The sequence below is a fragment of the Myiozetetes cayanensis genome, unplaced genomic scaffold (genome assembly GCF_022539395.1).
Source record: "Myiozetetes cayanensis isolate MyiCay16 unplaced genomic scaffold, myiCay2020 scf4, whole genome shotgun sequence".
NCBI lineage: Eukaryota > Metazoa > Chordata > Aves > Passeriformes > Tyrannidae > Myiozetetes > Myiozetetes cayanensis.
Window position 1 is genome coordinate 14,215,989 of NW_026087631.1, and position 17,324 is coordinate 14,233,312.

The 17,324-nt window shown below is 38.6% G+C and overlaps 1 protein-coding gene across 5 annotated transcripts in view; it reads right to left on the reverse strand.

Annotated features, from left to right (window-relative positions):
• Positions 1-201: 201 nt before the first annotated feature.
• The window catches only part of GRAMD2B (GRAM domain containing 2B), a 43,120-nt gene continuing 25,997 nt past the window's right edge, over positions 202-17,324 (reverse strand). For 4 of the 5 annotated variants that reach the window (XM_050330210.1, XM_050330212.1, XM_050330213.1 and 1 more), the window contains exons 3-14: positions 14,939-15,026; positions 14,548-14,614; positions 13,487-13,590; positions 10,178-10,273; positions 9,323-9,394; positions 9,122-9,202; positions 8,322-8,433; positions 7,514-7,636; positions 7,232-7,319; positions 6,717-6,818; positions 4,840-4,933; positions 202-1,410 (exon numbers count right to left, since the gene is read on the reverse strand). In XM_050330210.1, the coding sequence (XP_050186167.1) occupies positions 1,369-1,410; positions 4,840-4,933; positions 6,717-6,818; positions 7,232-7,319; positions 7,514-7,636; positions 8,322-8,433; positions 9,122-9,202; positions 9,323-9,394; positions 10,178-10,273; positions 13,487-13,590; positions 14,548-14,614; positions 14,939-15,026 (1,069 nt within the window). In that variant the 3' untranslated portion in view covers positions 202-1,368. The remainder of the gene's footprint in view (positions 1,411-4,839; positions 4,934-6,716; positions 6,819-7,231; positions 7,320-7,513; positions 7,637-8,321; positions 8,434-9,121; positions 9,203-9,322; positions 9,395-10,177; positions 10,274-13,486; positions 13,591-14,547; positions 14,615-14,938; positions 15,027-17,324) is intronic. The other variant, XM_050330211.1, reaches the window with a different exon arrangement.

Consider the following 17,324-nt stretch of genomic DNA (forward strand, 5'->3'; position numbering starts at 1 on the left):
ACTGAGTAAGAGCAAGGACAGCAGGAGGATGCAGTTCCTAAGCCTTTCTGTTGCGTGCTGGGTTTTGCACAAACTTCGTACTCTGAAGTATAAGCCTCATAATTATCACCTTTGACTAAAACTGATGGATGGAATTGGGTTCTTTCAAATTACAGTCGAGTTGCTTGCTTTAAAAAAGTTTATTTAAACATAGTAGGTACATTTCACAGAAATGGTTATAAAATGCATAGCATATTACAAACAATACTGTTACTTTACAGATAGTAGTTGTTATTATCCTAAATATTGCTTTTTAAAAACTAATGAGCCTGCATGGTGAAGCAGAAAGCTAAAAATCCCCATCATAGGCACTCTGAAAAAAATAGTATGTGATAAAACAAAGCAGGTACTGATTGTTTATACTGCTGCACCATTAATTTGCCAGTCCCTATTATGTGGAAATATCCAGTCCCTGGAGTCACATACCAAGTGTGGAGTAACTGGAGTACAAATTGCACTTGTTCAGCCAACCAAAACCCCATTCAACTCCAAGGAAATCTGACTGAGGGTCTTCACACTGATTAACATAAAGGACAGAGAGCATATGAGTGGACAAAAAAAACCAAGCAGCTTTTCTAAATTGTGCAGGTGTGTCACACCCATACTGCCATTCATAAACAACCAGATTTTAAGTTGGCAAGTCCATACAGATTTCAAGCTTTACTCCAGTAGAAACTGAATGCTTAGTAGAAATAGACCTACCCTCAGTGGTGATACAATGTCACTGAAGGTGGAATTGAGCCTTTTTACAGCACCTGAGAACTGACAACACCTCAAACATTCATCACTTTGCACACCCAAATTGCAGAGGCGTCTGTTTTCTGATCTTTGGGATGTCAGGGCGCAAAGAAGTAAAAATGAAGAGCACAGCACCAATCCATAACCAAAGCTGAAACAGATACCTGCTCATTCACACAGCACTTCAGCACATGAGTCATGACTGAAACTCTTCACATTTACATTTGTATGACAATAGGCATAAAGCAAATGCTGAGGTAAAAGGATATGGACCAGGTTTACACTGGTGTAAGCAAGTCTAGAATCAAGTACGCTATAAAGTCCATTAATTCACACACAAAAGAGAAAGAAAAAATCCCCATTTTTTAAAACACATAGATACATGTAGATCAAACCATGTATGTTTTCAAAACATATGGATATATGCTCAAGAATAAACTGACTTTTTGCATTATGACATGAGCTTCACAGTAGTTCAAGCTTGGCTGAGACTGAAAATAAAGAAGCTTGAACTCCGGCCAGCAGAGCTCCTTTGGAACTGTTTGTCAAGACGGAAGAACAAGGTTGAAGCAGTCTGAGAACACTGATGTTTCATTCACCATCTTCAAGCAGTTTCTGTAAGTTGTTCTGTATCTTAGAAAAAGAGAAGGAAACAGGTGGGACACAAGAAATGCTCTACTGCATTTTAAATAAAAAATAAAATCAAGACATGCTTTTCAATACACTCTGTGTGAATGTTGTGTGTCACACCTATTCATACCAATGGTATTCCTGTTAAATGCTTCCTGCACTATCATCAAAGGAAACACATAGATACAATCAACCAGCACGATACCTAGCTTTCATATTATGAGTATCTCCTGCAATTTTCTCCTACAGATTCTCTCCTTCATTAGGTACGAGAAAATAAGATAGAAATAAAATTCTAGCCTGAAGCAATGGGACAACAAACCCAATTAATTTGAGCTTGATCAAAATCTGATAAAGGCCTCAAACTTCCAAGTCACAGCTCTATGGTTTAAGTGAATAATTCAAATAGCTTTGTAACAGCTTCCTCTATGATGTGTGCACAGCAAAAATAAGGTTTTCTAACCATTAGCAAATGTGTCTCGCTTGCCAGGTTTAGTCCACTGATTGTGGGTCATCCTCCCTCAGTTACATTGAAGGCAATGCCAGTCAGTGGCATCCTCGATGATAATTTGTACAGACCTATTTTTACACAGCCTATTTTTCCACTTTTCATCTCCTTGTCCTTAAAAGCAGAGAGGGGGGAATATAGTGGGTCACATCCCCTGGCACACGTGTTCTTGATATCTCAGTATTTTAGTAACTCACTGTCACTGGTTACAGAAGGTTTAGTCACAGCTACTTTCAGGCTTTTATTTGAGGAGCCATTTTACTTCCTGTTCAAAGGATATCACTTTTTAACCCTAATTCATAATTTCTATCCCAGATGCACACTGATATCATTCTGTGGCATTCTGCAGAAACGGAAACAGTAAGAAATACCTAATTTTTTAAGACTTACAACACAAACATGAATTTCCTTTTAACAAGCTAAGTTAGTGTAAGGGAATGAGTAATATTAGGACACATTTTCCCTCCCCCACTTAACGCTTTATCCTCTGATACACACAGTGCATTTCAACAACCTTATAAATACAATTAAATGCCAAATTAACAGAATTTTGGTAAGCTACGGTAGCTCCTTGGCTCCAAGCATAAAGGAGAGCTTGTAAAAATCACAAGGTCACACTGAAAAAATCATTGCAACATACTCTTGCACTGAACATCTTTTAACTGCAAAGTTATTTTTAGTTTTCAACCTAGATAATCTCTGTGCTCCAGTTTACAGTGCTGCACTCACAGAAGAAGCAAGGGGAGAGATGACAAGTTACACTGGAACTTTTTGCACCACCTCTGCTGCTGCACCCCTATTCACTAAGGCCTAGGAAACTGTTAAGCAACCAAAGTAACTCTGCTCAGAGAACAAAAAGCTATCAGATTTCTACCAGTTTTGCAGTACAAGAGTAGGGTCAAACACTCTGTTTTAACCACTGCTCATCTAGATTAGAGGATTGCCAGGATGTGGCATTATACAGCTATGGGCAATACTGATTTAGCTTGTATACAGAACACTTCACTGTCTTGAACAGCTGTCAAGTAAGTTTTTAAGGGTCCAATCCTGCAGACACCAAATGAAAAAAGCACATGACTTAAGGGGGGTCACTTCTGTGGGAACAGCTAAATGATCCAACCATCCAGCTGTCTATTATTGTGTCTCAAAGCAGAGACTATATAAGGGAGTGGGAAAGTGCCTAGCCCTGCTGCAAAGGGCTGGCTGTCTTCCCACTGAAATAAGGCCTCCCATGAACCATCTTGCCAGCCTGTCCCAGACAGCTAGAAAGCAGTAACCTCTTAAATTACCTAATTTGGCTAAAGATTCTATTTGGTAACCATCTGGAAAGCATTTTCCCCTTGTACTCACACTGTTATTATTCAGAGCATAGAGAGGGGTAATGATAGCATTACTCTAGATTTCCACAGATAAGGGGGTGAAGATGTGGGGAAGAAACTCCTTTTTGGCAGTATTTCTAAAATCTGTGCTACATAGGTGATATTATATAATTTTAGCTTTATGCTATTTGAGAAATTGGTTTTGGAAAAAAAGGTGTTCAAAGACCTTGGCACAGACTCAGTTTTAGTAACAGAGGCAAAAATATCCCATGTGACTTAAGCACACAGGAATTCAAGTAACTTTTGGTTTTGTTCCACTGGTACTTTTGTAATTCTTGGCCCTTGCATGTGCTCCCAACACACAATATTTCATACACCTGTACTGGGTCCATTTATCAGGGCTTGGGGGTAGGGTGGGATGAGCTCTCCAGGGGCAGCAGCTGTGGGAAAGAATGAGGGGCTGCCCTGTGCTGGACACAGCCATTTCAGCAGCCTCCAATGGACCCACTGCATCAAAACAGCCATGATGGTGGTGGAGTATCTGATAAAGTATTTTAGAAAGGTGAAAAAACACCATGCAGAGATAGGAGGAGAGTAAGAGGATAGGAAAGAGCAAAAGAAATCCTAAGCTCTGAGAAGAAGGTGGGGGAGAAGGTGCTTCATGGCAGAGATGTCCACACTGTAGCCCATGGAGAATCCATGTCAAAGCATGCATTTCCTGAGAACTGGAGCCCTTGGAGCTCACTCTGCAGCAAGGGGAAAAAGGGTAAAGAAGGGAGAAGAAAAGGGAAAATAGTTATGCACTGAATGTTATCCCCCACCAGCCCCATGTGGGTTAGAAGTCAGGAGCAGAGCTGTGAAGTTAAGCCTGGCACAAGGAAAAGGATAGGTGTTCTATTGGTTGTCCCTGTTTATCAATACTCAAATCTATGTCCCCCAAATTGATGTCCCCCAAGTCAAGTATGTTCTGACAGCAATGGTAAGTGGTAAGAAGCAGTTTCTCTGCCTTTATTGTGACCCACAAACTTTCTCCTCCTATTTTCTCCCCCTGCCCCACTAAGAAAGGGGAGTGTGAGAGTAGCTGCATGGGTGCCTGGCTGCTGGCCAAAGTTAGCACACCACAACACCCAAAGTGGAAATAAGATGTGCACACCCACTTGTTATGTGTAGTTTCCAAGTTAAGTCACCAAAAACATTTAGTTTTGCAGTTATATAAAAGTCAGCATCATTTTTCTTAATCAAAAAAACAAAAAAGCCCCAAACTGGAAAGTTCATCAAACAGCCACAAAGGTTAACTTCAAAATCCTTAGCCCTGATGTATTAAGATAAGAACTGAGATCATTATATGCAATAATCACTCCTGAAGTGTTCCCTTCAGGGACAGTATTCCTAGTTATAAGCATGAGGTCAAGGCAAAACTTCTGCACATACCAATATTATACTTGGGTTAATTTGTAGTCCAAAAACCAGTCCTTTGTCTAGGAAAATGTGTCAGCCTTTGGTATCAAATCTGGAGGTAACTTGAGACTTTTAAAAATAACAGATAGAAACATAGCAAGAACCTGATTAGTCTATCAGCATTTGCATTATATCATAGGATGTTACCTTTTCCAGTTTCACAAGATTGGCAGTTAACTCATCACAAAAGGCATCAGCATTAATTTGCAGGTGAGACTCCAAACCTTGGTGAACTGGATTTCTATCAAACAGAATGGAAAAATAAGCGTGACAGACTAAAAACCAGAGGAAAACAGAACTGCAATACACCTACAGAAGGAAATACAGTGGTAACATTGTGAATTGTACTTATTAACAGAAAGAAAGCACTAAGTAATTTCTTGACTACATTCTTTATGTGGTCTCATTCTCCAGAAGTTTGGATGTAAAACTTTAATGCTATTTCCACGGAAAAGGTGTGTAAGTTTCCCATCCTATGACTTGGAGGAAATCAAAAAGCCCACCCCTTTGAGAATGTAGAAGTGCACATTAGATCTTCCTTTCTGTATCTTTTACTCTTCGGGATCAGAACACAGAAGCAGGACTGTCTTGAGTTTCTGAAGAGGGACACAGCATTCTTCTAATAAAAATATGCCAGAAGTGGGAAAAAAGCTTTTGACGTCACCTACTATGGGAGGAAAGTTTACCCCACTCCTTGCATTGCTGGTAACATATAAATACAGGGCCCTTTAAGACAGAGAACTGCTTCCTTCCCATTCCTTTTTTATGAAGAACTCAGCTCTGTCTTCTCACACATGAACCCAAGTCCTACTGCTTTCCAAAGATGACATCTGAGAGCAGTTGGACCACAAGCAGTCATTGTTCGATATGACCACAAGTGCAAATGTCAAAGTGACATGTTTTGTCATGCATGGCTCATCAAAGAAAGCTGAATTAAAAGGCACACTTATTTAGGAGCTTGGCATAGGTTTGAAACACCCTGCAGACAGTTCCACCATGCCTGAGTCAGCTGTGTCTTGAATTTTTTTTCCCCTCTCTTTTTTTTCATAAGGTGCTCCTCCAGCTGCCAGCATTCCCAGTCATGCTGCCTGTAGCTGCAGGTTTTGCACTGAATTTACAAATGACATTTGAAGCCATGTTCTTCAGAGTAGCTCAGGAAAAAATCCATTATAAGAAGGGAAGAAGAGCTAATGCAAAATACAAGGCTCAATAAACTGATTAATATTCTCAGCATTATCCAGTTAACTGCCTTCTGTCCTGTGACTGGTGCAGGAAGCTGACAACTTCTGGCAGCAAACTGCTGTGGAAAACACATACCTCTGTGCTACCTCTCCGTTTAATGTTTGCATATTTTCTACCTACGAAACATGGAGACAAAACAACAACAGAACAAACAAACAAACTAACCACATGGGAAGATGATAGACAGGATTAGCTACAGGAAGGAACTATTTATGGAACAGTGGTTCCTTTCCCTATTTCCTCTTCAAATACACGAAGAACTGTTGTCCCTTGGTGTGTTTGGGTTTTGGTTTGGTTTTCTGGTGTGGGTTTTTTTTTACTTTAGCAAGACAGGATATCAGTTTCTAAAGAGGATATAGGCAGCCCAAAGCTTTAGAAAATGATACACAAGCAAGACAGATGTACTGGCCCAAAGATTATGCAGTATGTTCTGCAGTATATTATTTTACACTAATCAAATTACATCAAGACTGAAGACAGAAGTTACACTATTTTCAAGAATTACTGCTCTGGAAAGGAACTGCTCACTCCAGCAGATTACAGTGAAGTTACAGCTATCTGAAATATTCTCAAGACAGTAGTATGCCATGATATATCACATTTTTACTAATAGTCTGAAACAAAAAGATGAGATTAGGCTAGATGAGAGAACTACAGAACACTAAAATATCACATGGGCACTACAGTGTTATAGTAGTTTCTGAAGAAAATAGATGAACATGAGAGAGACTTGAAAAATATTTTAAACACCCAGGGTGAGTGTTTTACAGACTGTATCTTACTCCTTAATATGTGAATCAAAGGATGTGATGGACATAAGACGTTCCTCCAGGACACTGATTTTATATCTCATGTAGAAGGTAGAAAATATTAATATACAAACACTGCAAAAGAGAAAAATAAAGTACATCAGTTGAGGAAACTTTAGTGGTACCCAACAAATTTAATGTTAAAAGCCACTTAAATGGTTACTTGTACATGTTCAATAGTAAAGGTATTCTTAAAAACACTTCAGGAATACAGTCACTGGCATTCAGACAGTTATGAGAGTCTCAGCCTTGAGTATGGCTTTTCTAATTGACATATAAAATGAATTTGCAAGTACTTAAATACTGTTAACATTTACTGAATCAAAAGATCCCTTGCATTTAAAAGGCCAGTCCCACCAGCCTTATATATATATATACTTCTGAAAAGTATAAAGGTCACAATTCCGATGAAGCTTAGATTATATCAGTTATGTAAACATAAGAAAATCCTAATATTTGGACAATCTTGGTATTATTTACTAACTTACACAACTGCGTAAAATACAAGTACGTGGTTCAGAGATAAGAGCTTCTGGGACTTCATTTTGTGGAAGAACCTGAAGGTTTCAGAATGGCCTGCAAGGAAAAGAAACAGAATGTTACTTTGATTGGAGCAGACCACTGCATACAAAGAGTGCTTTGAAGCATGTAACAGGTAATACAAACAGAGGGAAAACCAAGACAGAGATCTTCCAAATTATGTGAACTGACATAACTATGCAAACTTATCTCAAGTACCTCCAGCTGAAGGTCTGCCTTTGATTCCTTACCATTTCGAGGACTGTTTCTGGCTTTTCCATCAGATCCACGTTTATTATGTGCATCTGAACGAACAGACTTGGCCTCAGTCTTGGAAACTTTCAAGTGAGTCTGTGTTTCTAGGACATGATAATCTGTGAAAAGTAAGATTTTTAATAAAGTTGAAATATGAAGTCAAAGAAAATTGCTGGAAGTTTAAGTTAGTCAAGGAATAGGGAAAGAGGAGGATTTTAAAAGATGCATTTCTGTACTTGGATATAAAGCAGTTTTTGTATTCTTGAAACAGTTTACATGTGAATTCCGCATCAATGCAAAATAAAAACAAGCACCTGGATTGAAAAGGGATAATGCATGTTGCATGTATATTTCCAGATCCTTTGAAAGATGGCAACTCATGAAGTAACATTCAGCATGGGCTACATAAAACAAGTATTGCTGTACTCATTTAACTTAGATGCAGTGAGTTTCCACACAGCATTACTGCTAATTAGGTGAAGAATTTGAGACAATAGGAGATTGCAAACAACAGTGTTAAGTATTTTTCTTTTGTTTTTTAAAGCAGGAACAGCTCCTACATTATATCTCTGCTGGCATGGGTAAGCAACTGGAGGCAGTAGTGACAATTCAGATCTGCTGATGACCAAGCCACTGCCTGAATCTGGATTGCAAAGGGATATAATAACAAAAATGCAGGTATTGGGGACTTGAGGAAGACCTCAAAAATCACATAATGTAGATTCTACATCAGAAGGGGATTACAGAAGCATAACTGAGAGCTAAGCCATACTAATTTTCTTGTGGCTCCATGATCCCACTCACCTTGGAAGCATTCCAGCTCTGGTGTCTGTGAGCCTGTGCTGCTGGACTCTTCCATCTCTTGTCTTCGCTGCTGTACTATTCCATCCAGATCAGAATAATCTTCATTGAAATCCTGATTGGGAGAAAGAATCACAAAAAGGCTCAGTCATGTTCTAAATCTAAGCAATCTAATTTCCTTCAACCTCCCTCTACAATTAGAAACAAAACCTAAAGCTTTAAGATTATTTAACCAGGAATATTCTCTGGTATGAAGATGATGAGATCAAGTTCAAAAAATAAGATCTGTAAGATCACCAGAATTCAAGCCTCATCCCCTGCCTTTGTTTAAGAAAAGAAATTGAGTCTGTGTGTAAAAGTCAGACTGCTAAGTTAGACAAACTGGAGAGTCCAGGGTGGGCATTACTAGGCTTAGACTCTGGTCATCATGTGTGGCTACACAGTTCTTTCATTTGCCTGAACAAGCTTACAGAGGAAGGACTGCTTCTAGAAACACTTAAACTATTCATGGCAGAGGATGAAGCAATTCTGAGTACAGTGAAACCTGATTGCAAAACAGAGATGTGAAGAACATACAAACCTTGGGATAAATCCAGAGCACATGCATGTACATATACTGCACGTGATCAGATCAAATGACACCTATGGTAATTGCTCCAAGTGTTTTCTAAATGTTAAAAAAATCATGGAAATTTAAAAGTAGATGTCATGATTTCCTTCAGTTTCCTATCATAAGAGCTTATAAATAGTACTTGCAAGGAAAGATGGCATGCAACAAAAGAACAAACTTCTAAACCATTTACCAGGGGTAAGGTTGTAGGACGATCAACCCTGAAGCTGTTTTCTGCAGAAGAGGGATTTGGACTGTTGCCCATGCTTGTATCCTGAAAAAAAGAAGCAGTGTTAACAGGAACACACTTGGAAACTACCTGGTATTTAACAGCAGAAAGGGAGAAATAAAGAACACAAAGCTACATACCACCTTCACTTCCACCAGTACTTACCTCAAGATGTCTACAGATGGATTTTAACAGCTTGTAGGTGGTATCTCTGGAGAGTAAGGAGACAAACATATACTGAAAAACAAAAGTTCAACAATTGTTTGAGGAAAGGTATGCACTACAAGATTCCATTTAGCTAAATAAAACTGACAAGTGGTTTTGCAGGTCAAGTACCTACTTTTAAGAACTTTAGTACAGTGGGAAAAATCTGCACTTCTTCTAAACCTATGACTTGAGGTTAACCACAAATACATGACAGGCACACAAAAGTTACTGTGTTCTGCTGCAGGAACCAGAGCATAATCCAGATTTGTTCCTTCTTTTAAAAACACTTTCCATGCTATGTTTTACCTACACCTTAAAAAACCCCAAACAAACAAAATCCCAAATCCACAACTTGCTTTTAATGTACAGTCTCCTGCACCCACAAAGTATTTGTGCAGTGAAAGTGGGTTGGTTCTAAAGCTGCTCTTAGGCTAATCACACTTCCTACTGACTGATGCAATTACTATTCCTGAATATCACTGTAAGCAACCAGTTCTTGTGTGTCTAAGGTATGGCTGGTTAGGTAAGAGATACAAGTAAACGAAAGAAGACTGTCAGAGCTGCCAGTCCTTGCCTGTCAAATGAGAGGAGGCAGAAGAAGTTAAGAATCATTCCCCAGCAAACCAGATCTCTCAGGGTTCTGACTCTAAACATCCATATGTGACCAATTTCTACAGCTGTTTAAGTGGCCACTTGGTGCTTTCCAGATGCCTTCATATTACTGCTTGTACGTAGGGAGAAAGAAAAAGTAAAAAAAAAAAAGAAACAGAAAGCAGATAGGGTGCAATACCATTGCCCTCTACCAGAACTTACCCTGTCTGTGACTGTTGCTATGATCAGGGCATTTGGCACAAGAAGGGCAGTTTTGGTTTTCTTCAGCAGTGTCACTGACAGCACGGGTATGCTAATCTGAAACAAGATCGCAGCAGTGTTCAAATCCCAACACGTGCACACAAATCTGCAGCACAGTCTTTTGCAAGGGGCCAGCCTACCAACTGTGATAAGCAGACCCTCAACACTTCTCACTTAGAGATTTCTCCACTACATCCCTGATTACTGTTGTTTCATAAGGATTAGGTATGGTTTCAGATTATCACTATTTCTTAACTACTTCTCCTATTATAAAATGCTAATCTAGGCCTCTCTTTGTGTCTTCTTCTCCTGATCCCTTATGGTTCTTGCAAGACTATAGGCTTAGTTCATTGTAGATCTGCAGAACAAACCAGTCTTATATCCAGGCTTCTTTGTTTTGAAACCAAACATTGCAGAATGCATCAGACAAAAGAAGCTTGTTGAAGAATGAACACAGAAGTCTTTTCACCTGTTGCAGATCTGCAACAAGTAGATGAGTAAACAGCTTGTCCTTCAGCAATATTGAAAGATCCAATACCCACACACCCTCTGACTTAAACTGATTCCTGTGTGTGCCAACCAGGCTTGACTACATTTACATTGCAAAGTTCTCAATCTTCCCTCCTGCTTTGTGTTTACATCCAACCCCATTAGCTTAATTAACATCTGCTATGTTTCAGAGGATTTCACTTCAAGGACCAAATATCTGATTTGATGCTCAGTTGAAAAGCTTAGAGGCTTAGAGAGGTAGGCAAATATAATAATCCTGGATACACATGACTAAGATACAGATCCTGTTAAAAATTTCTTTGGCACAGACTGTCACAACTACCTGAGAAATTTGGAAACAAGGTTAAAAGTCTCCACAGATTGTTCAGAGCAATCACAGCACTGAATTAAAAATATGTCACTAGAAGGGAATGAAGTTACTCTGTGCACAGTTTCTTTTTAACTTTTGTTCAGAACAGTAACACAAAATCATGAAACGAAAAATTGTTCCAGTAATAAAAAATACATTATTGTACAACAGGCTGGTTACAAGACTGCCAAATACTGTTTGAACAGAAATCCTGCTACAAGGTCCAAAAAAAGCAGCTTACAAGTCTTCTATTTCAGTTCAGAGTTCACCTCAAAGAGCTTTGAATCAGAGATGATACTGCACGCTATTTTGATGGATAGTATTACTGTAATCAGGACTAAAGTGTACTTCAGTGGGATTAAGCATTTGCTTATTGCTTGATGTATTAGACTGAAATGGTAAAACCACTGCTTTATCACTACTTTATTTATATCTCGAATAATAATTATTTCAGAATACAAGATTAACCTGCAGGCAACTTGGAAAGCAATTTAAAAATGTGAGATAATGTTTAAATTCAAGAAAGACTCAAGGCCAACATACAGCCAAATAAGTGCTACTTAGAAAGAAAGTAATGTCTGTCAAAACCTATTCAATCCTGCCAAAGTAATCTCTTATTTTTGAACATGCACAATTGTCTTCACTGTGTATTCAAAATTCCTGATTTGCATAGTTGTTCCCTGTGCCAAAGCTTTCAATAAAAAAATTCTGCAGGTAGAATTCATGTAAAAAATAATTAGACCATGTAGATCTGCTGTTTCTCGCAATAAAACACTTTATCATTACGCTTAAATTGTTTTACAAGTTCTAAGCAATAGAGGCTTTGCATCTTGGAGACTTTGTCAGTGTATCTAACTGTTAAGAATTTTCTTCTTCCTGTCAAGCTTGACTTCCTCCTCTCTCTCCCACTACATTATTTTTCATTCTATTCATTATTTTCCTGCTTTTTTGTCGATGGTATTCCTAAAAACTGGACAAAGCTGTAAGTAAATGATAACGACTATCCCCTTCACTCTTAATTTTTCCCACACTGTTTTCTGAAAACAAGACCAGAACTGAATAATTTGGAATCTTACTACTGTCACATTTACAAATACTGTCTGTTCTATCCTATCTTGTAAAATGTTTTCACATTTCATCATATACATAGATATGTATATGTATGTTCCTGCATTTGAAACCCTGTTGACAAAGATAATTTCCTAGTACTACATCACTATCATTCTGCACCTTTTTTTCCATGTTTTTCTACTCAGTAGAGTTCTACCATATTTTGTAAACATTTAGCTTAGCTTTAATTTAGAAAGCTATTCTGTAGTTGGAATTAGTTATGTTTGTTCATCGTGAATAGAAGATTGCTAGTACAACAGCTTCAATTTTAATGGACAATGTGCCCTTAATAATTTTAAGCATTCTTTAAAATTATTCCACCTTTTTAAAAGCCTTTCAAAGACAGATTTATACTATCAATATGGTTGACAGAAGAGAAATAAGATAATCTCAACCCCTAAACTGGCTTCAACATCCAATTCACTGGATCTATCCAGGAACTTTGTTTAGGAATGTACATGAAAGAAAGAAGCCAAAGAAATCCTTGAAGTGAACTGAGCTCTTTTGCAATAAAAGCCAAGAAAAAGCAGTTTCTGTAAACAAAATCACTCCAAAAGCTCCAAATCAACTGAGCCAGAACACAAATCTTTTTGCAAAGTCTTTATTTTTGTCTATATGCATATCATTCACCACAGTGGGACCAAGCCTTAGGTGGGTCACAAAGAAGGACTAAATTATAATCTTCCCAACTGTTCACATCTCATTTCTGCTCTGCATACTAGGCTCACAGGTAAGAACCTTGTAAACTTGTTTTTCTTTCCCTGTTCTCTATTTATGCAGAATGAGAGTGATAGAAGAATGCTTCAAAGAGCTTTGCTACTCAAGTCAGAAGCCAGTTTTAGTTCCTCCTCTTTAACTGCCTTAAAATATGCATGATCCTTCTCCCCAGTTCCCCAAATCGGAGTCCTTTCAATACTTCTCAGCCTTCATTATTCCCCCTCCTCCTCTTTTTCATACTTATCCCAAAACAGACATTTTTGCAGTTTCTGCTACACAGGTTTTGCAGTGCCCTCACTGCTGCTTTTCAGATTCTCTCCTTTCATCTGGTTTTTTTGGTGTGTGTGTTTTGTTTTTTTTTTTTTTTTCCAGACAGAAAGTCCTAAAGCAAGAGACACTCAACCTCTAATAATGATAATACTGCTCCAGTTCTAGAGTGAATTTTGGGCATCACTTCTAAATAGTGATTGTATTTAAAAAACATAGAAATATTAATATTCTAGTCTTGCATAATAATCTGAACTTCTGGCAATGAACAAGTTGTTAAGAATAGCAACTGTTCTGTACATAAAGATTTTACTAACCTTAGTGTCTTTACCAAAAACTTTGGAATGGAAGCAAATCCAGTTTTCAGAAAGGAATAACTTTCCTTGGTACAGAATTTCTTTCTGCAGAGCACAGGTAAAGCCTGAAACAAATAGATACTCTATAATCTTCAAGGTAATCACAACCCAAGACAAGCCAATTCAGCTTTTGTTTGGCTCTTTTTTCAAAGCCATAATATATTTAGATTTATAACTTTGAAAAACACTGTCAAACCTTGAAATTTTCAATGTTTAACTGACACTGACAAGCTCAGAAGATGTCATAGGCCTAAGTTTAGTCTCAAAATATTTGAAGAATGATGGCTGAAATGAATAGTAACATGCAACTGGTCTCTAGAAGTCAAAAATCCTTTTCGAGAGACTACCACCTAGCTTTCTATAAACTTTTTGACTAGCTTTTAGGAAACTATATTACTTAAATGTAAAGAGTTTAATGAAATTTTTAGCTTTAAACTTCTAGCTCTACAGCAGTTGTGTAAACTAGATGATCAGAGGTAGAACACACAAATTAATACTGCTTTTACTGCATAGACATTGAGCAAACCGTTTTTTCACTCATGAACTGCCTTCCTTGTATTACTTTTAAGAAACATTTTTTATAAATGTCTATGTAGAATTCCCTTGTTGCAAGTACCACAGGTAACAGTAGAATATTTGAACATTTGATGTCCTTTCCATATTAGTGTTTTTAAACATCAAAGTATCATCAACAGAAAAAACTCAAGCTAGTCACTTGATCAGTGCTGTCTCAGTAGTGCCTTTAGTAAGGAAGATTCAGTACCAAAAAATACTGCACTAGGCTACTCTGCTAAGGATTGCAAAGTGGATTACTATTCCCAAACAAGCCCAAAATGCAAAGATTTAACATTTGCAAGATTACACCAAAATGCCCATTGCATGTAGATAAAGGCCCTACAGCTCTAGGCAGCTGGAGTTAAAGGTTTTTAAAATGTAAGTAGTTCCTCTTGTACAGCACCACAGTTGTTGGTTAACTACATTATCTAGGATCCACAGTCAATGACACAGGGATTAATACTTACTTTGTTTCAGTGGCTCATCAATGGGAACATCTAGAAACAGCTTATGAAAGTGTGCATTTGCCTTCAGCTAAAAAACAAAAAGCCCCACACCCAAAAAGACACATACTTTATTAGACAGTCTGACAATCAAGTGACCTGCTCCACTTCCTGGTCTCCCTATATCTTCTCATTTTACCCACTTGTTTTACAATAAATACTATTTTTTTTTTCCTTTTCTGTGCGGCTATTAACTCTATAATCTGCTTTACCCAGACTCTAACACACTGATGGAAAAGGAACCTATACCCTTATACAACCATGAACTATAATATTGCTAAACAAAGGGCCTTTCATGGTAGTTATGTGTTTACTCTTACCATATGTAAAAAACCAAGTAAATTCTCTGTCCTACCTGATTTGAGGCACGTTTTTTCCTTTCAATCTTGGAGTCACTCTTGATATCCCTTGACAGGACTGGACTATCTGTGCTGCTCTTTGTTCTGAAGATTAAAAAAGGCATCTGATATAAGCCCGGCCTCAATTCATTAGTCTTGGTACGTTACCAACAGGATGTGCTTTTCCATGAAACATACTAATCCTTTAAGTAACTATTATCTAATTCATTAAGAATTATGCAGAAATAAAGAGGCGTAATCTTATTCTTAAATTATGTCAGTTCTCCCTGAAGGTTGACTTTTAATTTAGAAGGGATATTTATTCTAAATTACTTACTAGTTATAAGGAAGTAAGAAAATTTCAAGACAATTTACAATTTAGTGAATTAGCTATCATAGGGTTTAGCTTCACATTCATTTGTTTCTTGGCAATATGAGAAATACTAATACTAAGCACACTGCTTACTAATGCAAGATGAAGTAAGATAAAAGTAGCTGAGAGCGAAAGGTAGTGTGCTGAAAGCTATGAATGTGTATTACAGGAAGTGAGCTCATTTGAAAAGTGCAACAGAGAAGAAACACAGATGCACAAGTCAGAGGATGGCTATGAACTGTGTTGTGTAGTGTAATGAAATCATTAAGACAGCCAGCAACCCTACAGGAGATGAAACGCAATTCTGAGTGCCAGTTGTATAGGAAGCTGTACCTGTACAGCTCTAGGCATTTATACTGAAAAACAAAAGAACCAATCATACAACTCTAGAGAAGAACAAGTACAGAGGAAAGTCTCTGTGGATGGCTGGGAAAATAAGTTTTGTCTGCTTTATACATGAGGCATGGCATGGACTGTTCAGAAAAAGAGAGTTTTGATAATTGTTTCACAAATCAGGAAGAGAACATTATCTCTGAGAGCTATTTAGCACAGAACAAATGCATATCAACACCCTATAAAAATCAAGCAGCTCTTTTTCAGATGCCTTCAGTTGCAGATTGAAGAGCAGAAATAAAAACACATCACAGGACTCTTATGCTGAATGACCTGAAGAACATACTGTGCTGAAGACAAAACAGGAAAAGAAAGGTGCTCATAAAGTTATGGAGAAAATTATTCCGGGAGGCATTAAAAAACGCCTGAAAGAATGCAGCTTTTTGTCAAAGCCAGTACAGCTTCATGAGAGGAAATTCCTGCTTATCAAACCTGATTTCCTTTTATGACAAGGTAACTCACCTCGATGATCAAGGGAAACCAGCTGATGTAATCTTTTTGGATTTCAGTAAAACTTTCAATACTGTCTCTCACAGCACCCTTCTGGACAAAATGCCCAGCCCACAGCTGGATAAACACATCCTGGGCTGGGTGAGCATCTGGTTCATGAGTTGAACACAGAGCATGATAGTGAATGGGGTGACATCAGACTGGTGACCTGTCACTAGTGGGGTTCCACAGGGCTCCGTTTTGGGCCCTGTGTTTTTCAACATCTTCATAAATTACTTGGACAAGAGACTGGAAGGGATACTAAGCAAGTCTGCAGACGAGACAGAAGTGGGAGGAGCTGTTGACTCCCTCAAAGACAGGGAGGCCCTGCAGACAGGCAAATTAGAGGACTGGGCAATCACCAATCATATGAAGTTTAACAATGGAAAGTGTCGGATTCTGCACCTGGGGTGGGGCAACGCTGGGTGTACAGACAGACTGGGGAATAAGATGCTGGAAAGCAGTGCTGCAGAAAGGGACCTGGAGGTCCTGGTCAAAGGCAGGTTGAATCTCAGTCAGCAGTGCCCTGGCAGCCAGGAGGGCCAACCGTGTCCTGGGGGGCATCAGGCAAAGCATCACCAGCCAGTGGAGGGAGGGGATTGTTCCCGCTCTGCTCTGTGCTGGGGCAGGCTCACCTTGAATATTGTGGCAGTTTTGGGAACCACAGTATAAGAAAGATATTAAGCTGTTAGACAGAGTCCAAAGGAGGACAACGAAGATGGTGAAGGGACTTGAGGAGAAACCATATGAGGAGTGGCTGAGGTAACTTGGTTTGTTCAGCCTGGACAAGAGAAGATGGAGGGGAGACCTCACTGCAGTCTTGCAAGGGGAAGAAGATGGGCAAGCACTGATCTCTTCTATGTCATAAGCAATGATAGGACTTGAGAGAACAGCCTGAAGTTGTCTAAGGGGAGGTTTAGGTTGGATATTAGAAAAAGATTCTTCACCCAGCAGGTAGGTGGGCAGTGCAACATGCTCCCCATGGAAGTGGTCACAGCACCAAGCCTGACAGAGTTCAAGAAGTGTTTGGACAATGCTCTCAGGCACATGGTGTGACTCTTGGGAATGGTTCTGTTAAGGACCAGAAGTTGGATTCAATACTCCTAGTGGGCCCCTTCCCAACTGGCATATTCTGTGAGAAGTTTCCA